This window comes from Cebus imitator, unplaced genomic scaffold, assembly GCF_001604975.1.
Source record: "Cebus imitator isolate Cc_AM_T3 unplaced genomic scaffold, Cebus_imitator-1.0 Scaffold320, whole genome shotgun sequence".
Lineage (NCBI taxonomy): Eukaryota > Metazoa > Chordata > Mammalia > Primates > Cebidae > Cebus > Cebus imitator.
The window spans coordinates 1,116,350-1,141,572 of NW_016107635.1; the positions used below are offsets into that span (position 1 = coordinate 1,116,350).

At 43.0% G+C, this 25,223-nt stretch overlaps 1 protein-coding gene across 5 annotated transcripts in view; it reads right to left on the reverse strand.

Annotated features, from left to right (window-relative positions):
- Positions 1 to 25,223, reverse strand: part of ASTN2 (astrotactin 2) — a 950,477-nt gene that overhangs the window by 52,961 nt on the left and 872,293 nt on the right. For all 5 annotated transcript variants that reach the window (XM_017504318.2, XM_017504317.2, XM_017504316.2 and 2 more), the window contains one exon: positions 8,565 to 8,706. In XM_017504318.2, the coding sequence (XP_017359807.1) occupies positions 8,565 to 8,706 (142 nt within the window). The remainder of the gene's footprint in view (positions 1 to 8,564; positions 8,707 to 25,223) is intronic.

The following is a 25,223-nucleotide window of genomic DNA, read 5'->3' on the forward strand; positions in this document are numbered from 1 at the left end:
AGAGGGAGAGAGGAAGGGAGGGGGAAGGGAGGGGGAGGAAGGAAAGAAGGAAGGAAGGAAAGAAGGAAGGGAAGGGGAAGGAAAGAAGGCAGGGAGGGAGGGGGAAGGGAGGGGGAGGGAGAAAAAGAGGAAGGAAGGAAGGGAGGGAGGGAGGGAGGGAAACAAGTAGAGAGCAGGGAAGAAAATAAAGAATGGAGGAAGGAAAGCATGAATGAAATGAAATAAAGAAAGAAAAGTTCACAGAGGGAAGAAAAAGCCAGAACCGAGCAGCACAAGAGCCCTATCAAGCCTCTCCTGGATTCTTTCCCTGGAGTGTTCTGGATAAACCTTGGGCTGCAGCCCAGGCCTCTGGTCAGCTTGGAAGATTTCCTCTGTGCTCCCTTTTCACAGGAGCTGAAGTCCCTTCAGGGTCCTATCTGGGATGTGGCCCAACAGGCCCACTGAACAAGCTGGGTCACTGATGCTAAGAGAAAGCAGAAATATCTGGCCTTAAGCTGAATGAAATTCTTTCACCTGGACTAGACCCTTGCCTCCCCAGTTGCCAGGGGCTGGGGTCCATCTCCTTGGCCCCATCATCTCTTAAGATGCACAGCCTCTGAATTCATGAAAAGTTCATTTGAGATGGCCCCTTTCAAGTCCTCTTCTGCAAATGGAGAAACGAAGGCCTCCAAAGTAGAAACCACCTGCCAAAGGCCCCACAGCTGCTGAAGGCCAGAGACAGGATGGCCCTCAGCAATCTCACCTCCTATCATCTGGACAAGCACTTTTGAAAACCAGCCCTGGAGGGCTCCTGATGACTTTCATGCTGTTTCCAGTAAATCCTGTGCTGATTTTTGGCACAAAGAGAGGAAATGAAGAGGGTAGGGCAGGAATGTAAACAAAGGGAAACATTGGGATTTCATCTAATATATAATTATAGTATCCATGGTGGTGGCCCTAGCTGCTTCTGTGATGTGCTTCCCAGGCTGTGCCGGGGAGAGGTGGTATCCTGGGGATGGTGGACAGGCCAGCAATGCTCCATCCAAGGCCCCCAGCCCCTGCACTTTTGGAATAGCATTGCTGGGCCAGGAGCCTAGACTTGTTTGCTGAGACACATGGGAGTCTGATCGTGCTGGGAAGCAGCTTGGCAGATGAGAGCTGGGAGTCAAGAGCGGCGCACAAATGACAGCAGGAGTCCACCCCTGGGGAGGAGCGGACCCCACATTCAACTGCGTGTGATGCTGTGAGGACGGCAGGGAAGAGGCAAAGTTAGAAGTTCAATGGCAGCTGTGTAGCTTGTGTGTAAAAACTAAAAGCTTGTTTTCTGTATTGTTTCCAACCCACCTAGGCATGGATCTTTGTATGCAAGATCCCTGCCACAGCTTCCACATCTGACCCCTGTCATTTCTATATGCCCAACTCTTCCCATATTTCAGTGTGGTAATTTTCAGTTCAGGCAGTGGAGATAAGCTGGCTGGGCTGAAATCTGCCCCTACTTACTAGCTTTGTGGCTGTGGTCAAGTTACCTAACCTCTCTGTGCCTTAGTTGCCTTAACTGTTAGGTGAGAATAATAGCAACTACTTTACAGGGTTGTTTTTAGGATTGGATTAAATTTAAGGTTTATAAGAAAGAAAAAGTGAAAGAAGGAGGGGAGCAGGGAAGGAAGGAGTGGGGAAAAAGGATGAAAGGATGGAAGGAAGGAAGGAAGGAAGGAAGGAAGGAAGGGAAGATGGAGGGAGGGAGGGAAGGAAGGAGGGAGGAAAGAAGAAGGAGGTAGCCAAGGGACGAAGGCAGGCAGAGAAAGATAGAATTAGAAACATAGAAACCTAGAGACAGATGTAGAGATACAGTACTGGACCACAGCCTGACACACAGTGGGTGTCTCCCGAATATTTGGTGAGAAAGTAAGTAGGAAATTTTACATGTGTGAAAGGGAGAAGTCAGTGTCTACAGGATTTCCACATGAACTTGAAAATTTGTTCAAATCATTCAACAAATATTTATTGGATTCTTAACTAGCGTCAGTTACTGTTTTAGGTACCAGGGATAGACGATGAACAAGGCAGACACAGAAGACACAGACCCTGGTCTGGTGTCCTTCTAGTTAGAGAAACAAGTAAATAGATACTAAATGATTATAGTGTTAGTGAGTACCATGGCTTTGTGTGTCTGTGTGCATGGTGGGTGGGTAGATAAAAGTGGCAAAGGAAGGCATCTCTAAGGAGGCAACATCTAATCACGGACCTGAAGGACAACGAGGAATCAGACACGGGAAGAGCCAAGGGAAGGACATCCCAGGGAAAGACAACAGTAGAGACAAAGACCTTGAGAAAGGAAGAGACTGGCGCACTCTAGCAAGCGTGCCTGGAGAGTGGTGGGTAGGGGCCAGTGTGGGAGAAGAACACCAACCTGCTGGAAGGCTGTGAACATATGGTGTCAGCAGCGGCCATCCCACGTGTGACTGCTTAGGTAATGTCTGTCATCACAGATAGTAGTCACAGTGGTTACGCCTCCTCCTGCTGCCATTTGGTAAGCACTGACAATGAGCTAGACATTATCTTGTCCTCTTTACTTATTTCAGTTCATTGTATCCTCATAACCCTATGAAATAGATCCTATTATGATTCAATTTTACAGATAAAAAACTGAAGCGGGCTGGGTGTGGTTGCACATGCCTGTAATCCCAGGACTTTGGGAGGCCGAGGCAAGTGGATGGCTTGAGCCCAAGAGTTAGAGACCAGCCTGGGCAACATGGAAAAATCCTGTCTCTGTAAAAGATACAAAAATTAGCTGGACATGATGGCACATGCCTATAGTACCAACTACTCAGGAGGCTGAGGTGGGAGGATGGCTTGAGCCTGGGAGCTCGAGGCTGCAGTGAGCTGTGATTGTACTACTGCCCTCCAGAACCCAGTGACAGATCAAGATTCTATCTCAAAATCTCAAAACGAAGCAAAAAAATCTGAAACGGAGAGGTGAAGAAACTTGCCCAAGTGGGTAGGTAAAAACACACCTCTGTCTGATTTCATAGGCCTAATTTGAACTGATGTGTGTGTGCTGGTGGTGGTAGGGGATGTGGATTCACAAAATCTATTGCCCTTCCTGTTGCTGCTTTTTGAAAAACATAGAGCGGCACTGATAGCCCTTCATAAGTGTACACAATCTTATGAAAACGCTGAAGCAGATTTCTGTCTACTATCCAATTTAATTTGGGGGAGGTATGACAAATTTTCTCCATTTTTATGGATGAGACTGATCATCTCCATTTTACGAATGAGAAGAATGAGGTGTGAAGGACCCCCACCTCCCACCTACAGGCTGTGATCTGAGTCTTCCTGTCCCAAGCCTGGTGTTCTTTCCATTGCAAACAGTGTCACTTGCAGTTAGGAAGTTCTCTTCCACTCATACCTCATCAGGTGCTTTTGGGAGGAGAGGAGGGGAGGAGGGGAGGGGAAGAGTGGGTGCACATTAAGAATCAGCTTGGGTATGAATCTCAGCTCTACTCCTTCTCGTTATGTGACCTTGGGCAAAATGATCACTCCCTTAAGCCCTAGCTTTCCCACCTGGGAAATGGGAGAGGATAAAAAATAAGACCAGCCTCTCCGTAGGTTTATCATTAGAATTGAACAAGATAGTACATATACCTTAGAATGGTTCCTGGCACATAGTGAATACTCAATAATAAGATACTATTATTACTACCAGTATTATCCAGAAAGTACTGGTGGTACTGGGAAGCAGAATCTCTGTTTGGAGTCTCCATTCCTGCCTCAGTGTGCGAGTCTCGGGGGGACACTGAATTTAACCCTCCCACGTCACAAATAAGAACATTAAGACCAAAGAGGGGGGAAGAACTGACCCAAGCTACCAATGAGAGAAAGTGTAAAAACTGCTGTCGGACTCCCAACCTCAGGCTTTTTTTTTTCACAAACTGAGACCTTGCTTTTTCTTCTACTCTCCCAACTCTACCCACCCCGCTAAGATAGAGCCTTTAGCCTAAGCCTCTGTTCCCACCGTGGATATTGGCACTTAGCTACAGTCCCCAGGCTCCCTTGGCATTCCTTTCAGAGAGCTGAAGCCAGGGAGGTGAGGGCTGGTCTGGGGCAAGCCTCTGAATGTGTGGGAATGCATCCCCCACCCCAGGAATCAGGCCTGGCTGCTGCTGGCATACTTGCTGAGGACCCTTTGGCAGCCTTCCACAATTAGAGAAAGGCAAGGCAGCCAAGACAAGACGGAGGCTAATTACCTTGGGTAATAGGAAATTGGAGAGCAGCTACAAGAAGGGTATCTGGGCCTCTGGCCAGGCAAGGGCAGGGACCATGGATGCCCAGCCAGGCCTGAGCCATTGGCCCTGAGTGGAGACTTCTGCTCAGGGTCACCCTTTGACTCCAACAACCCGTCCACGGCAGCAGGAGCTGGCCCTGCTGTCGGACCTTCCTGGGACCCTCTTCCTCCCTGCTCTTGTTTGTTTTCATTCAAAAGCAAAACAAATGAAACAAACAAGGAAATTCAATTTAAACAGGACACGGGTGCTGATGTTTCTGTTTTGTTACACCAGGGTGAGCTCAGGACAGAAAATCAGCCTTGACTTTCACTCCTCCAAGTGATCTTACTCTGTGGTGCTGTGTAAAGTTACATGGATAGAGGGGCTACAGAAGAAATTTGCCTTCCTAGGTGGGGTGGAGAGAGGGAGTTAGGGATCTTGGGGGGCTAGAAAGAGGGAGAGAGTGGCCAAAATTCAAGTAAAAAATAGGTCTGAGAAACTGAGATACACTCACAGCAATAGATATTAAAATAATGAATAGAAAGACAAAAAAGGGATGATTGGGAGAAAGACAGGCAAAGACAGGAAGCCATACAGAAAGTGCTTGCACAGGGAGGGAATAAAAGACAAAGAGAAACAGGCAGAGTTGCAGAGAGGCACAGAAGTGCAAAACAAATGTGAGAGAGGTGGAAAAGCTGGAAGGGCAGGAGCTCAGGAGGAGGAGAGGGCATGAAAATAAATCCCATGACAGAACTCATGAGCTGGGATCTAATGCACCTTGATTTTAAAGATGCTGACGTTGCAGAACAGGGAAGGAATCTGAACATTTAATCCAAGGCCCCAGAGGCAGAAGTCGTAGCAGGGCATGAACCCAGATTTCCTGGTGGAGAGACTAGTCCTCCACTCTCCTGCCACCTGAATCCTTCAGAAGCATGGGTGGTGAATTTGGTATCCGACTGTGCTTGACTAAAACTTGCTCCATTCTGAGACCTGTCTTCTCTGCATCGATCCTCTCTTCTCATTCTATTTCTCCCAAAAGGATTCTGGATGGTCATTCCTTCCAAGGATAGTGGGACCCCAACCTGCCTGTTACAGACCAGTTCCTCCAGAGCTGTCCTTAGAAAAGACACTGATAATCAGGGACTGAGAAGAAGAATGGGGGAGAAGAAAAAGAAAGTGACTAACGCTTCCTGCAGGCCGCCTATGTGCCAAGAATTCACGTAAGCCTTGTTTGTGGAGTTTTTAGTCAACCCTCTTCCCTACAAGCCTTTGAGATAGGGACAGTCCCCAGCCTCCTTTTCCAGAGGTAGAAATTGTCTCATAGAGCAGTGAAAATCCTGCCTCAGGGCAGGTTATGAGCATGTGGCAGAATCAGGGTTCACATCCAGCCCTGCCTGTCCCCAAGGCCTGTGCTATTTCCACTGCCACACACAGTATTTTTGGCTCAAGAGGAAGAAAAATTTGGGTAAAAAATGAGCAAGCAGAAAAGGAGAATCCCTAAGAACTGACACTGGAACTATTTTAAAACTCCAGACCAAGATGGTCAGACTCTATGGGAGGAGAGCCGCCAATGGGATAAGAGACCGTTCCAAACAATACCCTGGTTCCTGGTCAGAGTGGCCCAGATCCCAGGGACATTGACATTATCAATTTCAAAAAATACATAAATAAAATGGAGAAGTGTTCAGAGTTAGAGCTGACAAGCTCCTGACAAGCACATTTCCAGGACAGAGGAAGAAAGAATGTTCCATACTTTAAGAGGTGGGGGAAGGAGGGGTGGTGTCAGGCAGTGAGGAAAAGAAGGGGCAGAGGAAAGTGTTCACCACTTTTAAAGCATGTCAGTTGATTTGTCAGCTCTCAGTGTTAATTGCTTTCAGGATTCCATAAAACATTTCATTGCTCACTACATAATGGGGCTGTAGGATTCCAGCCCAGCTTAACATCAAGCCCCTACAGCGTCACCCAGAGCAGGGTTACTCCTTCTGTATTAGTGAATAGGAATCACCAGACAGGACTCTGTCCTTCCCTGCTAGATGCTGTATCTCCTATCATGTGGTGGATGGATGGAAGAAAATTGAAATTATGACAACGAGGGCAACAACAGCCACACTGATAATAGCCAACACTTCTTAGCCTTCTAATGAAACCTCATCACAAGAGAGTTTTTGTCCTTCATCTCATCAAGTCCTCCTGGGGACCCAGTGAGCCAAGCACCATATTATCCACATTTTCAAAGACAAGGGATTGGAGGTTCAAAGGGCTGGGCAGCTCACTCAGTGTCACATAGCTGATAAAGGACAGGGTCTGTATTGGAATCCAGGTCTGTATGCCTTCAGTCTATAATCCTAAGGAGGGGAGAAACCAGAAGCCATCTATCAGTAAATCTTTTGAAAATGCCACTCACTTTCTTCACAGGATTATAGTTTTCAGAGTTAGGGAGGACTTAATCACTCTTAATGTAGTCATATACTTGTGTTTCACTTCATACATGCAGTTACCCAGAGCCCAACGTGTTGGTGAGTGCTTCCTGATTAATGGTGTGTAGATTTGTACTCTTAAAGTCAGATCCCAATCCCACCACTCATTATGAGGATTGCAGTCATTCTTTAAGGCTTAAGGTACATCCTGAAACCTTAGTAAAGTTTGCCCGGATGTCCCAATGGAAGATGTGGAATTGCATATTTTACTCTGAGGATTCCATTCCTAGAGCATTCACTGCCTCCAAGTGACTTAAGATACAGCTAGGGTCCCAAGATCTCAGAGATAGTCAGTTGCAGAGCCTGGGGCAGAAGACCCAATTGCCAGCTTTTGGTGATATTCTTGAGTTTGATGATCCAACACGTTGGTTATTACCAAGGAGTCTGACTATATCAAGTGTTCAAAAGGATGAGGAAGAGGGAGGGAGAGGAAGGGGAAGATGTGTTGTGTTTTAAGGTGAGTAAGGATCACAGATTGTGGAGAGACTAACACTTATTGAGCACATGCGTGGAGATACCAAGCTAGGGTGTTTCTTGTTTAATTATCTCACACAACTCTACAAGGTGAGGTTTATTATCTGTTTTACAAAGGCTTTATAAGACGCATGGGGTAAAGCAATTTGAAGTCACATAACTAAAAATGTCAAAGCCAGATTTTAACCCATAGTCTGTGGCCTTTCTTACAACCATTAGCATATGTTATCTGAGGACAGGAAGTCTGTCTTAGCCTTATTTGTACGCACTGTGCTTAGCACAGGACCAAGACAAAAGAAATACTCAGCAAATATCTACTGAATAAGTAAATAAGTTATAAATGAGTAAATTAATATGTGAATGAATGAAGTAATTGATGAGTGAATAAATTAATGTAATTAAGGAAAATGAGAGCAGATGAATAGACAGACAGATGAAGAGATGGATGGATGGAGGGAAAGAGGGAAGAAGGGCAAGAGGGAGGGATGAATGGATAATAGATGAATGTTTGGGTAGATAGTTAAATAGATGAGTAAATGAATCCCCAAGTGACTAAGTAAAATAATAAATAAATGAGTTGAACAACTGGTAAATAAAGCTTAACTCTGTTACAACTTCAGCTTCCTAACTTGTTAAGGGAGGTGGCCGATGGTTCCATAATTAGGGTACACAAGGTACAATGGTCTATAGAGCTCTAGGTTATAGCTTATGATGGTTGCATCCAGATATAACAACACTCATTGAGGTAGGAAATAAAAAACAACAAATGGCCTCCTTTTCTCTTCCAAGGCTAACAAATGAAACTCAGAGTGACTGCCTCTTGCATCTCCGGAAGTTTGAATGCAGTGACTCCAACGTACTTTACAAATTAGTGATAACTGCACTATTTATAAAAGGCTGGGTTTATCAATTAAAAATCACGTATTTTATGTATATAATCATATATATCTCAGTATGTATATTTCACTGCATGTGTGTGTGTCTATATAGCAGATATACTAATCTAATATTTTAAGAGAAGAAAGGATGCAAGAGGTGAAAGACCACTAGGCAGAGATTCCTGTCCCAACCATCCTTGATAACTTGATCTGTGCTCTTGAGTAAGCCCTCTTCTCTGAGCTGCAGATTCTTCCCCAGTAGAAGGAATGGTTTTAAATTTCTGGCCTCTCTGGACACTTCAGCACTCACCTGGTGTGAATCTGTGACCCACTGTGGCATACTTCTCAAATGGACATTTCTAAACCTTAGAATCTCAAGTTGCACATACAAGCTAGCTAATAAAACATTTGGCTGGCCTGCACAGAATAACTCAAGCCATTCCTCTTATGCTTAAAATCATCATGATCCCCATACAACCAATATGTCTTACTTGTAGAGACCGTCGGGCTCCAGACACTTGAAGATGACGGAGTAGATACTGACTTCAGGGACCTCTCCATGGCTTCGACCAGCTGCTACACAAGATGTGCCCAGGCCAGAGAGTAAGTCATCAGCAAAACTCAGGAATTCTCCTGGAGGGAGAAAAAGAAAGATGAGCTCCCCAGCTCCGGCCATAGTGGGCAGACATTTTTGCTGTCATCCAAACCTATCAAATGTCTGGATGCCATTATCAAGAAAAACTGTGGACAGAAAAAGCAAAAGATATGAAAATGACACAGATTTATATTTAGCCTTGATTACTCTTTGTTCATATTTATGTGCAATTTTTTCATCTATAAATGGAAATACTAATACCTACCTTGATAAGATTGTAGCAAGGCTCAAATGAGGTAAATTATTATGTAATAAAAATGCATAAAAAGGCAGCAAGGATGTTATGCTTTTTTCTCCTGTCCAGAGTAACTATTCTGGCCTTGTCACTGCCATTTACTCCTTCTTAACTCCTTGAGTAAGGTTCTTCTTTCTCTGAATTGCATTTTCCTTCTTTGCATAATGAAGAAACTGGACTAAAGATGTAAAATAATGTTCATGTCAAATTGCCATTTTTATGCATGTATACTGGATTCATGGAGTGTTATACTGAGATGAACACAGAGACCAGATAAGGAGGAAAGAGTTCTGACTGATCAGTGATGAAGGTCATGGGTACAGGATGGGAAAATGAGAGACTATGTGCCACGTATTTGTGATCCTCAAACTCCATTACTTCTAAAAGTAAGTCTAACCATTGGATTTTAAGAAGTAGTGGAAGTTTACTAGGCTCAGAACTAATAAACAAGTCTAGGAAGTAAACCAGAAAGAATAACCAAACATCTAGAATCTTGGGATCTAGTCTTAAGTTCTGCTCAGAATTTGACTAAATCCTCATTTTTTGTGCTTTAGTTTTCTCCTCTGCAAGGTGAAGGTGCTAGAATCATTATTAGGATCCTTGAAAAAATAAAATAAAAATATAGCTATGAACAAAAATTAAGTTATAAGGACAAACACTGTGGTACTATTTATACCGGCAAGAATGTAGGAACAGCTAAATGTTCAATTATATAGAAATGGCTATATCAACTGAGTTCAATGATGTAATAAGCTATTTTATAGTCACTAAAAACAATTTGTGGAAGAATATGAAATTACATGAAAGGATATTGATGACATAATGTGAAGTTAAAAAAAAACAGGTTATACTATTACAAAATAATCGCATTTTTGTGTAAATTTTATATGCATATGCATTTAAAAACAAAAGGAAGAAAATAAAAACAAATGGTTAAGAGTGATTCCGTCTGGAGAGTGACATAATGGGCATTTTTTCTATCTTATTTCTGCTTATCTCTATTTTAAAAATTATTTTCAATAAACATATATTGCTTTTGTAACACATAAAAATATCAATAAAAATTACTTAAAAATAGATAAAGTAAATGAGCCAGACTAAATGGCCTCTAAGTTCCCTTCCAATTCTAAAATTGGATGATCTAGGAACAAAATTGACATATGAAGTATTTTGTGCCACATAGTATAAAATGATATGGGGCCTCTCAACTATTGTTTTCTTCTTTTCTTCATGCCTAACAGAGAGTTCCTTAGAGCTCTATTCATGCACAGCCCCAGTAATAAACCAGAGGAGTATGCCAGCTCCATTACATCCTCTACCTGGGATTAAGAACAAGACAATGTCATGAAACCATAAAAGAACAATAATGTTGGCTCCTTTCAGAAGAAGGACTCAGAGCAGCCTGAGGATGCTTCTCTACAGGGGAACTAGTTGAGCAGAATATACAGATCACCTCCTGTTGGTCTTTCAAAAAAAAGTTAGTTTCTTTCTTTTCTCTCTCTCTCTCTCTTTTATTTTTTTGAGACAGGGTATCATTCTGTTGCTAAGGCTGGAGTGCAGTGGTACAATCTTGGCTCATTGCAGCCTCTGCCTTCCCCCTCGCCCCCGCCACCGCCAGGATCAAGAGATCCTCCCACCTCAGCCTCCCGAATAGTTGGGACTACAGGCACCACACACCCAGCTAACTTTTGTATTCCCTGTAGAGATGGGGTCTTAACATATTGCCCAGGCTGGTCTCTAACTCCTGAGCCTCGGCCTCCCTAAGGGCTGGGATTATAGGCATGAGCCACTGCACCTGGCCCTAAAGTTTCATTCTTAAAGAAACACAGTTATAAAAAGAGGAGTTTCATTCACCTCACAAGTGAATCTGACAAGGCTTATCTAACTGAATTGCCCAGATGGCCCTGGAATTCAGCCGAACAACAGTTCTAGAAAGCATTTGCTCTTGTAGTCCAATAGAGCAGGTCTGATGGGTACTGTTTTTTGGTTTCCATTTTTCACAAAGACAAAATATGGTTCATAGACTTAATATGTAGATACTAGATCTAGGATCAAGTGTCTAATTTGGGTAGTGTTGGCAACATGCAATTTTAGCTGTTACTACAAGACAGACCTGAGACTGAATACTATTTCCACCACGGATTGCAAGCCCTTAAACTTCTCAATGTCTCCATTTTTCTTTTTGTTATGAGGAGTTAATAGCACTCTCATGCATTTGGAGTCCACAAAGTAAAGCCAAGAGTCTAGAAAGAAACAAAGATACCTAGAACCAGAGGTTTATCTGGAAAATGAAGAGGTGAATGAATCTTTTATTCAGCACAAATTCTGGCATCCCACATTTCTTCTGGAGGCCTCTTATATCAGTTTCTTCCATAGTACAACCAGAGCTAACGATATGTCCATTTCCATAAATATCAGCAATTCCAGAGCAATCTATGCCATAAAAAATAAAAAAAAAAAAAAAAAAAAAAAAAAAAAAAAAAAAAGAGGTGCGGGGAGTGGTGGTGAGGGTACGGGAAGTAGAAGACATGGGATTATTCACTAGATGGAGTGAGGGTCTCATTTCACTTGGTTTCTCAGGATTCCAAGTCTGGCTACATGCATTTGTTTTCTTTGAGCTTTGATCCACGTCTGTCTGCTTTTCAATTTGTTCCCAGATAGTCATTGAGAGAGTTGGATCTTCATGAGTGTATTAGTCGCTCTCATGCTGCTATGAAGAAATATCTCACACTGGGCAGCTTACAAAGAAATGAGGTTTAATTGACTCACAGTTCCACACGGCTGGAGAGGCCTCAGGAAACTTACAATCATGGCGGAAGGCACCTCTTCACAGGGCAGCAGGATAGAGAATGAGTGCTCAGGGAAGGGGGAAAAAGCCCTTTATTAAACCATCACATCTGATGAGCGCTCACTTACTATCATGAGAACAGCATGGGGGAACTGCCCCCATAATCTAACCACCTCCCATGAGGTCCCTCCCAGGACACATGGGGATTATGGAAACTACAATTCAAGATGAGATTCGGTGAGTCTCATCAGACAAACCCTATCAACAAAGGAATACAGGTTGCTTGTGGCTTGTGTTAATTACCTGTCTTGAGAAGAAAAGATGGCTGACTTTCATTTTCAAATGGGAATAGCTTTCCAGATATTTCCATGAATTTCAGAATAATTTGGACCACGAATAAAAGCCCCATAAACATGTCAGGTCAGTAAGATTGGCACAATTCTATGTTCTGAAAAATTCTAAAGTGTATAGGTTTAATTCAAATGAAGGAACTGGCTCACCTGCAGTATATGCAGTGTAAGTAGTCATACCAAGATCATTATAAGGATATTTAGTCCTCAGTTCTAGTCACGATTGTATGGATATAATTATTTTCAAATGAAAACATTAAAAGGAAGGCAACTGACATCTAGTACATATTTTTCTTTTTTTTTATTTAATCCTCACAGCAATCTAACAGGTTAGATTTTATCATCCCCATGGTAAAGCTGAGGTTAATGTTGCAGTTAGAAGGGAACAGAACTGAGATTAGAACCCCTATTTTTTCAGTTCTGCAGAGAGACCTTTTCTTTTATACTATGCTGCCTCCTAGGGAAAGTTTGAAAATGAGAGTATTAGGGAAATTTGTTAAAGCTATTCAATTTGGAAGTGAATCCTGCCACTCTCTTAGTTTGAGGAATGAGACAATAAAAGAAATGGTCCCTGATCTTACACAGCTTGTAATCTGACAGCAGGAAGGGTTGTTAAATACAAGAACAAACCTATAAAGTAAATTGTAAAACTGCTTTTTTTGGCACTTGATTTCAGAAGGTTTAAACACAACTTAGATGAAGACAGGTGAGTGAAGTAATAATCCCCCAGTGCTCTTTCTCACCCAGTGGAGGGGGTACTAAGAAAGGCCTAGGGGCTTCTCTGTGCACAAATGCAAATCAATGCAATTCAACACACGTACTGTGGTTCTACAATATAACATACTCCGCATTTGGCAACTGTACAATTGAATGAGCAATAATGTACAGAGCAGTGGTTAAGAGCTTGGGCTCTGAGTTTACTCTGCCTAGGATTAAACCCTGGTACTTCTTCACTTACTGCTTGTCTTGGACAAGCTCCTTAACTCTGTAAACCTGTATTATTACATGTAAAATGAAGAGAATAATAGTATCTAGCTTACAGAGTTGCAAACATCATATAAAATACTGTATACAAGTCAATTAGGAAAATGTCTGGCACACAGTAAGAGCTTAAAATATATATCAACTATCACTGTTTCTGTTTTCTTATTTATTTATTTTTTTTCAGAAAGGATCTTTCTCAGTCGCCCATGCTGGAGTGCAGTGGCATGATCTCGGTTCACTGACCTTCCACTCCCGGCTTCAAGCAATTCTCTTGCCTCAGCCTCCTGAGTAGCTGGGACTACAGGTGCCCACCACACTTGGCTAATTTTTGTATTTTTAGTAGAGATGAGGTTTCACCATGTTGGCCAGTCTGGTCTTGGACTCCTAACCTCAGGCGATCTACCCACCTCAGCCTCCCAAAGTGCTGGGATTACAAGCATGAGCCACCACCAACAGTCTTGTTTTCCTTATTCTTCTTTTCAACATAACAAAGTAGAGATAAGGAGTCTTAAAAGATATCTTTTTATTCAAGCTTCTCCTTTTACAGATGACAAACTGAAGCTCAGGAAGGACAGTGACACGTCCATGCCCATATACTAAACAGGAGGATATTTGGAACAAAAACTTGGTGTCTTAACTCCTGGAGCCTATGAGATAACTTGTACCAGACAGCCTACGAGGTAAAATCGCTGAGAACTGAAAATCTCTCAAAGCTAACACAGGAGAGCCCTTTTTTATTTATTCAATATGAATGTGATATACAGTCCCTGGGCAATTACAAGGCACCAGAAACTGTGCTAGGTACATGGTTCCACCTTGCTATCTTTTTAAGTCTGGAATTTCTGAGAAAGATACAAGTCTCCAAGAAATAGGAGTTTAGTATGTTTCTAATGTATCATTTATTCCAACAGTGGTTTGCAGATTATAATATAGAGAATTCCATGGACAAGGAAGAATACTAGCAGGGGAAGGTTGGACCATTCTTCCACATACTCACACTAACCTTCAAGTAGATCAACTCTAGTTTGATCTATTTTATATGTGAATGGTCCATGTTTTCATCTGGTTTTTAAAAACCTGTTTATAAAAGTTGGTTTTAAAGTTTTATTACTTAAAGCGTTTGAATTACAGAACTGTGCTATATTCTCTGATAGAAATACAGAGGCTTGGGAATGCTACACCTTAATTCAAGGATTTGTAGCTACTCAGGGGCAGAATCCAGAATCAAGCCCCACTGTCTTGCATCTGAGCCCCATGAACCTTTCACTAGGCCACTCTACCCTGGAGGCCGCTGCTCCCTCCTCCTTCGTACCTTGTTAGGGTCCCATGGTAAAACCCCCCCTAGAACCCAGGCTGGTGCCTCTGCCTCACCCAAGTTCATACAAGTCTCTAACACTCTTTTCTTGTTTTTCTTTCCTTGAAAATACATAGGGAGTTGGGAGTCACTGTACAGGAATACACCTGTTCCCCATTACAGCTCTTCTGGGGCTGTAACCCAAGTGGGCTGGGGCCAGACCCCCACACATTTCGTTATCCACTCAGACTCAAGCCTTGCTCTCATTACCTTCGCAGAAAATGTTAATCATGATTCTGCTGAAGCTTCAGAATCAACCCAGCAAAGCATGGAGCAATTTTCCTCCAGGTCCCACCCCCTCTCCCTCAATTCCCTCTCCCTCTCCTTTCAGCAGTCCCTCAATCCTCCTCATTTTCCCTCTCTCTCTTTCTCCCCTTACCCTCTGGCTTCTGAATGAGTTGAGGTCACGGTCAAAGCTGGTCACAAGGGCAAATTGAAAACAAGTTGGGAGAAAAGCAGCAAGAAATTCCAGAATGGAAGGAGTGGTGGGAGTCGGGGGATGTGGGGGCTGGGGAAAGCAAGTTTTTTAGCCCAGGTGAGGAGAAAGGTCCCCAGCTCAGGGCTCCATGTCCTTTTTGGGAAACACCAAGAAGATTTAGGAGTCATCACTCTGGGCCTGGCCTCTCTGACCTGCAGATGCTCTTTCTCATGGTACCCAGGGAGAAGCACAGCTCTCTCTGCATTTCCCACCTTTCCTTTACTTGGGCAAATGTAGAAATTCATTATGAGAACTTGTCAGGGACAAATTGCGTCTTTAAGGGCCTCACACCTATCAGCTGCAGTTGGTTTGTTTCTCCTGAAACATGGTGTCATTTTAAATCTGAAGAAGAGTGTGTAATGATGCTCACCTTTATTGTTATAGCAGTAGGAGGTAGTAGAAAGAGAGTGGGTTTGGTGGAACAGATGACACCTAGTTTTGAAGCCAGGCCCTACTACTTAGGAACTGTATTACGTAGTGATGGATGACTAAACTCTCAGAGACCACTTCTTCATCTGAAAATATGATCCTATCCACTTCAGAGAGTCAGGTGAGGATTAAGTAATATAATATTCATAGTATGTCTGATACATGAATAGCTTACAAATGTTAGCGCTCTCCTCACCACTGCCCCCTCACCCCCCAATTAGCTCTGAATAATTTGTCTGATGGCAAAATTGTTGGTTATCACACTGAGTTGCTTTTAGGTGCATTACATCATATCTAACTCCTTAAAACCTTCCTGTTTTTAGTAAAAAGAAGTAATTTTCAATGGATGGAAGGAATAAAATAAGAAACCAAGAAAGAAGGGAAGCAAACAAGAGATAATAAAAATGTTATTTGGCTTTTATTGCATGGCATCAGCAATGCTAGACATTTTTACTCATTAAATATTCAAAACAATCTATCTTGCTTAAAATTCAGTAAAACCTTATGAATTCAGTGAATTGTGCTCTTGCAGATGAGGAAACAGGTTCATCTGTAAATAACTTTTCCACAAAAATCTACCTAGGGATGGCAGAGTAAAGACTGAAATCAGGACATTCAGTAACCAAAGTCTGCCTTTTCTACTACCTTTTCTACACATTTCCCTCCAGACTACAAGATGCCTGGGGTGGGAATCCTGTCTCGGTCACCCCTGTGTTACTGGTATCCAGCACAGGAATGACGAAGGAGCTGTTTACTGAATCATGTGAAACTGAACTTCAGTGGCTGAAGCCTGGATCCACTCACATTTACTCAACATCAGCACCTGGCATTGGAACACTCTCTTGGGATATCCAGGCTGCCTTCTGCGTAACCTTTCAGGAGTACATAGGACAGAAATAATACAGGAAAGAAGGAACTGATGAAAAGATAAGGCGTCCAAAAAAGTCAATAGTGATCTGGCAAATACCTGCTGAGAGTTCCCATGTGCCAGGCATCGTGCTGAGACTTCAGGCTCATCCTCATGCCTGCCCTCTAGTGGACACCTGTCGGTTTGACTGGCTATGAAAGCATGACTCTTTCTACCAACAGCACCTGAGTTTTCCTTTGGGGAACCAGCTATCCCCCAATCTCAGTCTAAACAATTTAGGTAGAGCTAAGGCCCCCTCTATCCTTCAGAGACTGGCATGTGATCAATGGCCAGACATTTCATATCAAAGGCCAAAAAGACAAGTGACCCAGGCCTAATCAATCAGACTAACTCCAGGAACAGACACCAACCAAGTCCTGACATTATTTGAAGCCCTGGACCCATTTGTGTCTGAGGCTAGATATACCCTTGGGTATTTCAGATACATGAGTTGGTATTTTCCATTTTTGCTGCTTTCTATTTCTTTTCTGTTCCTTGCAATCGGGATTCCTATAGATACATAAAATTCTATGAGGAGTGTTTTATGATTGCCATTTTATAAATGGAAAAAAGAATGGCCACAGATCTAAAGCAAGTTGCCCAAAGTCATACTCCATCTAAATAAGAAGGATGAACTTCAAATTCAAAGCTGTCGGACTCCAAAACCTAAGCCTTTTCTATCGTAAAACGCTGCCAAACGTGAGAAATACAAAGACTACACATCAGCAAGAATTCAGGGAATATCTCCACTGTCCTGCTTCCTCTGGCCCCCTCATTCTCACTGCCTGGGCTCCCTTCCTCACTCACTCATTCCAGCCATGCTGACATTCTTCCGACTCTTCTAACATGCCAAACGTACTCCCATCACAGGGCTTTTGCACCTGTGGTTTCCATGGAGAGCTCTTCCCCTTATCGTTGTATGGCTCACTCCCTCTCCTTCCTCAAAACCTTGTTCAAATGCCACTTGCTCAGAAAGGCTTTCTCTGGCCACTCGGTCTACAGGAGCATTCACTATTACCCTTTACCCTCTTTATTTATTTGTTTTCACAAAATTTATCACTATCTCTTATATACTGATGGATTGATATATTGCCTGTACCCCCTGCTGTAAGCCCTGTAAGAGAATTTGATCACTTAGAATGGTGCCTGCACACAGTAGCTTTTTAATAAATATTTGTACAGTGAGAGAATATATCTTCTGTCTGCTGCCAACTGAGCTGAAGGCTGGGACCACAGGCATAAATAACACTCGTTTGAGTTCTCTGGAAAGCAGAGCTTAAGAACAATGGCTTGAAGCTTTATCAGGGAGGTGATTCCAGGAAGCAGGCATGGGGGAAAGGGCAGAGTAAGACAGGGAAGAGGAAAAGTCAATGTAAAGGTGTGTCTTCAAGTTTGCTGCTGTACATGATGAGACCTAATTCTGCAGGAACTTTTTAAGAAGGGAGCAACATACCTCCCAGAATTGTTTGCCTGGAAGTCAGGGAGATGGAGCACTTATCTCCCAATTCCTGATTCCCATTGGTTGAGTCCAGTTTTAGTCTGTTCTCATGTTGCTAATAAAGACATACCTGAGACTGGGTAATTTATAAGAAAAAGAGGTTTAATGAACTCATAGTTCCACATGGCTGGGGAGGTCTCAACGTCATGGTGGAAAGCAAAGGAGGTGCAAAGGCATGTCTTAGATGGCGGCAGCCAAGAGAGCTTGTGCAGGGGAACTGCCCTCTATAAAACCATCAGATCTCTTGAGAATTATTCACTATCACAAGAATGGCACAGGTAACACCCGTCCCCATGATTCAATTACCTCCCACCAGGTCCCTCCCACCACACATGGGGATTATGCGAGCTACTGTTCAAGATGAGATTTGGTTAGGGACATAGCCAAACCATATCAAGTCCCTCACCCAGGAGTGTAATTTCCCCACACTTTTTAAAAGTTGTGTTTGCACACGGGCCTAGGGAGCTCCTTCAATCTCGCACAAGGCTGTGGGACAGAAAGTGCAAGTGTGCATCTGAGGTCACTGGCAGCACAAAGTGAGCCTGAGTGTGCACAGAACTACTCACCACAGCTGCAGCTGAAGTAGCCGTGGGCCAAGAGGATATGGCATGGCCCCAGAGGCATCTGCTATAAAGATACGGTCTCTGCCTTTAAGGGGTTTGTATAAAGAGCCACAGACTTGTCTTCCTTCCTGAGGTCTAGCACAAACTTGTTAGCCTCACTGTTCGAAGAGTTCATAAGCAGTTATCAAACACCCTCTAGGTGCCAGGGAAAGGACTACAACTGTGGACACAGCTCCGAACCACAGGAGTGAAGCCTCTTGCCTGTGATGCTCATAGTTTTGCAAGGGAAACTGCAAGGATTGCTTTTACATGCAGCCAAACAAGGAGTCCTGCAGCTCATGATTAATACTGAATTTAGTAATATTAACCTCAACATTAATATGCACTTGGCTAATAGATTCTTTCTTTTTCTACAGCTGGATTAATTAGAAACCATAAAAGCCCTTGTCATCCCCACTGTCTCGAGGACAAATGATGCTAATGCCTTTAGCTACAGTGGGTATTGCTAACATGTGTGAGGAAAGCTGATTTGGGGACCAGTCTGGGGAGGAGAACCACAGTATGAGCTCGCTGCCTTTGAAGCAATCATCCATGGAGAGTTTTCTTTTACATTTTTCCTTTTTTAAATTCCATTCCCAAATGTTATATTATTGTAAAGTGGAAAGAAGCAACTGTACAATGTGCTTTCCATCAGATTCTCAGTTCCCCTAATGCTTCCAGCTTTCTCTGGGCTAAATACTTCATTCAACATCTCCCTCTCTGTACAAAAAGGCAAAAACCACAAGGCTGCTGATGGTGGGCCCTAAGAGCCCCTCTGTCCACAAGTGTGATGAAAAAGCATAGTATTTGGCAGGGTTGAAGTTATTATTCTTATTTTGTGAATAAGAAAAGAGAGGCTAAGAGAGTTAAGGCAAGCTTTCCAAACACACAGCTACTACCTAGCAAAGCTAGAACTTGAACCCAGGTTGATTCAATTCCAAAGCCTGTTGTTTCTCTACCCACAACAGGCACTCCTTAATTGCTCTGTCTCTGTGAACTTCAGTCTCCTTGGCTCTAAAATAAGGATGTCAGGAGCAGGCATTGTGAGTGGCCCATGCCTGCAATGCCAGTTCTCTGGGAGGCTAAGGCAGGAGGATCACTTGAGGCCAGGAGGTCAAGACCAGCCTGGGCAGCATAGCAAGATACCATCTCTAAAAAATAAAGATAAAAAAGACAGGTGTGGTGGTGTGTGTCTGTGCCCCAGGTTTATGGGAGGCTAAACTGGAGGATAACTTGAGCCCAGGAGTTCAAGGTTACAGTGAGCTATGAATGTGCCACTGCACTACAACCTGAGCAATGGAGTGAGACCCTGCCTTAAAAAAAACAAAAACAAAACACACACACAAAAAAAGGATGTCAGTATCTACTCTATAAGAAAGGCAAGAAGAATACATTAACTCTATAAAAGGCTTTATAATCTGCAAAACATGATGCATATGTCAGTAGTTATTGTTAAGGAAAATTCACACAGTGCCCGGTAAGGTAATAAAAATGCTAGGTCAGTACTTCCGATACTCATGTTATGCCAATGTTCAGCCCCAAGGACACAGCAGGGCACACAAAATGTGATAGTGAAGGACCTTTAATAGCCTGGAAACATAGCCATCCTAAACACAGAAGAATCTGAATGCCAATAAGCTAACTTACTTTACACAGAGAGAAAAAATCTGGGGTATGCAGATGCTATGCTGCAGGAAAATGTAGTCTTAAGATGAGAGCTTCCACAACCCTTCCCCAGTTCTCTGAAGAGCTGGCTGCTTCTCTTCCATCATCTCGGCTGAAGTTCCAATCCTTTAGAATCCTCTGCACCCCCCCAACTAATGCAAACCCAAACTGCCCACTTTCAGTTACGGTCCACCAGAGAACTCTTGATTGTATTCCAAGCATTAGTGATAACCTGTAGTTGTGGTGTTTGTTAATTTACCTCTTTATTTGCTTTTTATAAGTAAAATGTCAACTTCATGAGTTTAGGAGCCTTGTCTAGCTTGTTCATAACTTCCCCAGTGTCTAGCAGAGTGTAGGGGACACAGCAGCTATTCCTTAAAAGTCAGTTGAACGAATCCAGGCAGGGGTGAAGCCACAGAGGTAGCTCATGATTCAGTTGAGGTTTTGTAAATACGTGTGGACAACTCATGTTCATCCCTTAAGTTTTTGCTCAGACCCAATGTCTTTCAAAAAGTTCTTCTTGGTCACTCTTTGCCTTTATCTGGCAAAGTTTAGGGCCCCTCAACTGAGTTCCCACAGTTCCCTGTGTCCCTCTCTATTATGGTCCTTAACTCATTGTCCTGTCATTACCTACGCAGTTGCCTTCCTTCCTTCATGCACTGGGAGCATTATGGAAAGTTTCCTGGCCCGTCTTATTTACCACCTGAGCCCTAGTGCCTAAGCTTACGCAGAACAAGTGAGTCAATGAACAAGCATGGCTTCCTTTATCTGCTGAAAGAAAGTCCATGAGGTGGAAGGTTGGGGGAATGCTAGGACTTCATTATGCATCAACCTTGGAGTTGTGTTGGAAACAACAATCCCATGACGCCACTGGGTCTTACACAAAAGAGCACTGAGCAGTAGTTCAGGGGACTGGCCTGTTTCCCTACCTCCTTGTAAGCTTCTGTACAAATAAGTTCCTTCCCTTCCATCCACTAAAGCACATGGCCGTAACAGAAAGAATGCTCATCAAGCTCTTCACCAGCCTTTACCTGATTTAGTCTTGCAACTCACCCAACTCCTGTTTATTTTCGTATATATTTCCCTATCACTTTATCTACCTGCCAGACACCACACCCCAGGAAATCTCCCTAATTGATAGGATTGCTTGTTGATGCCTGACAACCCTGGGATTTTTACCCAGCCTCGCCCTCTGCTACAGCACCTCAGTCATTCACTCTGGATGCCCATTAACCCTTTGACTCTTCTATCCCTATGCAATGAGGATTGCCCTTCTCTTTCCATTGCCCTCTCCTTGTGTAAAACCCTTTTTAGTTTATGCCCCCACCACCCCATTACATTTAAGCTTTACAAGTACTTGGTGAGGTGGGCATGGCACAATGGAAGTGAAAATTTCCATTTAGGGGAAGTTGAATCTCAGGAAAGGAATGTGTGTAGCTGAAGAGGTACTGGAACCAGATCACACATTTCTAGCCCCTGATCTTGTGCTGCTGTAGCTGTACCTTGTGCTCTTATCTCCTCACCCAGGCTGTGAGCTAAGCCATGACAAATAAAACCTTACAGCCACCCCCTGCAGTGGCTAATAAGGAATCACCCTTACTGTGCCCCTCCATGCATCTTAGACAATTCAATTCACTAAGATACTGGTAACAAATCTCCTTTCAGAGGGAAATGCAACAGAACGGGCAATATTGAGCTCAGCCCTGGGTTTGAATTCTGGCTTTACTAAATGACTCTAAGCAAGTAATGTCATCTTTCTAAGCCTCATTTTCCACATCTGTAAAATGAATGTGAAAATACCTATCTCTAGGAAATCAATGATCTCAAATGAGAATTAATTTAGATAGTGTATGGGAAGTACATAGTACACTGCCTTATGATAAACACTAAATAAACAGCAGCTTTGCTGTTATTACTGTTATTATAAAAAATACCAATTCATGAAACACTTTGTATGGAGTAAGCAGAAGGGAAAACCTCAACAAACTAGGGAGAGTGAATTATCCTCATCTATTTAGCACTTTTTGATACACCCAAACCAGAATTGCACAAACTATGTGCCCAAGGTTAGAAACAGCTGAATGCCCAAACTTCCCTACCTTTTCTAAATATATACCTCAAAGCCTGCCATGATTTAATAGCTGGGATATCTTCAGTAGATAAGGGAGACTTTTGTCTTTCTTTTTCTCCCCCAGGGTGGGAGAAGAACCCAAGCTCCAAACCCAAGTCTGACCAGTACTCCCCAAAGGCAATCTCTGGGAACCCAAAGGCACCAGTGGGATTGAATGACTCTGGAGCCCATCCCATTTCCCATACTCACTTCTCCCCCACACTCACACATGCATGCACACAGAAAGCATATACCCCTCCCCACTCTATCCCTGGAGGCAGCAAGCCTCCAGAAGGGTGGGGAGAAGGCCTGGGCAGAGATGAGTCAGGTTTTCTGGTCGTGCAAGCAACGCCATTTAACCAGGCTGAGGTGAATCATTGAGAAGGAGGTGGAAGCTGGGAGGGGGCAGAGAGAGGTGGATTTCTAAGTGCGTGTGCATGCATGTGTGTGTGTGTGTTTGTGGGTGTGTGTGTGTGTGTGTGTGTGTGTATGCATGGATGTATGTGAGAGACAGAGAGAGAGGCAGAGAGACACAGAGACACAGAGAGACAGAGAGAAAGGGAGGGAGGGAGGGAAAGAAGGAAGGAGGGAGGGAAGAAAGAGAGGAGGGAGGGAAGGAGGGAGGGAGGGAGGGAAGGAAGGCAGGAGGGAGAGATGGAGAAAAAAAGGGAGGGAGGGAAGGAAGGAAGCAAGGAGGGAGAGAAGGAGGGAGGGAGGGAGAAAAAAGGGAGGGAGGGAGGGAAGGAAAGAAGGGAGGGAGGGAGGGAAGGAAAAAAGGAAGGAAAGAAGGAAAGAAGGGAGGGAGGGAGGGAAAAGAAGGAAGGGAGGGAGTAAGGGCCAGCTAGAAGGGCATCTTCTGGAGATGGATGACCAGGGCAGTTTTACTTCTGGTCTCACCTCTCCCAGGGCAGATGATCTGGGAGGAGAAGGAAGGAGACTGAGGAGTTGACTGCCATTTCCATCCAGCTCCCCTCATCTACCTCCCACCCACATGTAGAAGTTTTCACTGTATTAAAATGACCCCCTTGCTTTCTCATTTATGTTAAAATTTTCCTTTAAATAAAGAAAAGGGAAAAAGGTCACTCTTCAATCCACAATGAAAACTATAAAAGTGTTTTTAGGCTTGGAAAGTTTAGCTTGTCAGTTTTTCCTACTGTTTAATAACTGCCTTGGGTTACACTGAATGAGTAAACATGTTTTACAAGCTTCTAATTCATAACTAACCCTGTGAGTTCACAGCTTTATATAATATATATACATATATATATACACATACACACTCACACATACTGTGTACACATACACACTACATGCACACATATATACAACGTAATATATATAAATACACATAAATACTTATATATATGAATGTATGAGTGTGTTCATTGTGTGTAAGTAATCTTTCCAATTTGTGTGGCTCATTAGAGTTTACAAAGCACTCTCTTTCCTCATTTAATCCTCATGATAATCCTGTGAGGTAGGCAGTTTAGGATTATCATCCCCAGTTTACAGGTACCTGTGGTTAAGGTAGACAGACCAAGAACTCACAGGTCTCTAAGGTGTCACAGTCCATATCACAGTCCTGCTCTCCATAGTCCCAGAGCTCACTTCACGGACTTAGGTAGTGCAGTGCCCACTTCTGAACCTGCAGGGACCCGAAGCCATGGGGATCCCGAGGCATCATCTGTTTCGGGCTTCATTGCACAGACAGGAAAACTAAAGCTCAGAGTATTAATGCTCGCCTATATGGTGCCTCTGTGCAAATCAGAAAAACAATAGAAAAATAAAAATCATCTCTTTCTTACGACACTTCCCTCCCTTATTCCAACATTCTGATTTGTTAGAACAAAGCACTTGATCAATGATGAATACATGTTTACGACGTCTACAACTGGAATGGTGAGCTTTGGTGTGTGGCGACATTGTGTACTGCAAAACCTGTGCAACTGTATTTGACATCCCCATGATGGAGGTCTAACCAAGGTGAGGGCAAAGAAGACGGTAAGAGAGAAAGAAGGGAAGGTGAGATGAGAGAGACACCACCTGACTTTCTGAGGTCTAAGAAGAAAATCCATTTTATTTAAAGGACATTGAGATGCTAATAATAACTAGGGTTTATTAACCACTTAATCTTTTCTGATACTTATAGTAGTCCTGTGAGTGTTTTATGTCACTACCACTTGTATTTCTATCTTGCATTATCAAGGAATAATAATATTATTCAGAATAACAGTGACAATTCATATGATTTAAGTATTCACAATGTTAGATACTGTGCCTAGTATTTCATGTACTTCATCTTGTTTTAGCTTCATAACAACAATATGCCAGGCTCGGCAACATAGCGAGACCTCTACAAAATTACAAAAATTAGCTGGGTATGGTGGTGCACATCTGTAGCCCCAGCTACTCAGGAAGCTGAGGTGGGAGGATCACTTGAGCTTGGGAAGTCAAGGCTGCAGGGAGCCAAGATCGTATCACTGCACTCCAGCTTGGATGACCAAGTTAAATTCTGTCTCAAGAAAATCTCAAAACAACAACAACAAAAAAACAAGAGTTAGATTATTTCCCAACATTTGCAAATGAGTATATCGAGATTCAGGGAGATATACTAACTTGCCTAAGGTCGCATGGTTAAATTGCACAACTGAGATTTGAGTATTATGAGGAAAGGGTAAAGGTCACAGACACTTTCACATCCTCTAAAAGTGATTGAAATGCTTTACATTCTCAATCATTACTAACTGTGATAGCACATTAGAGCACCCTACTTTGCATATGGGGCATCAATATCTCTGACTTCTCATTCTGTATACTTTTAGTATCTCATAGTCTACTCATTTCTTAATCATATTGAGGCTATTGATGAATGGAACCATCTAGACCATGCATCCAGGGAGTCTCTGCTCTGAGGACACAATGTTTGTTCCCATGCAGCTTTTCCCTGGTGCCCACCATGCCTACCCATCTCCACCTCTCCCTCACTGGATACCCAATCAGTGTAAATGAATCTGAGTCTTATCAGAATTTATTTTTTAAGAAAAGCCAAAACCAAACCAAAAATGGAAGGCTGCCAACAAAACTGGGCTTCCTAC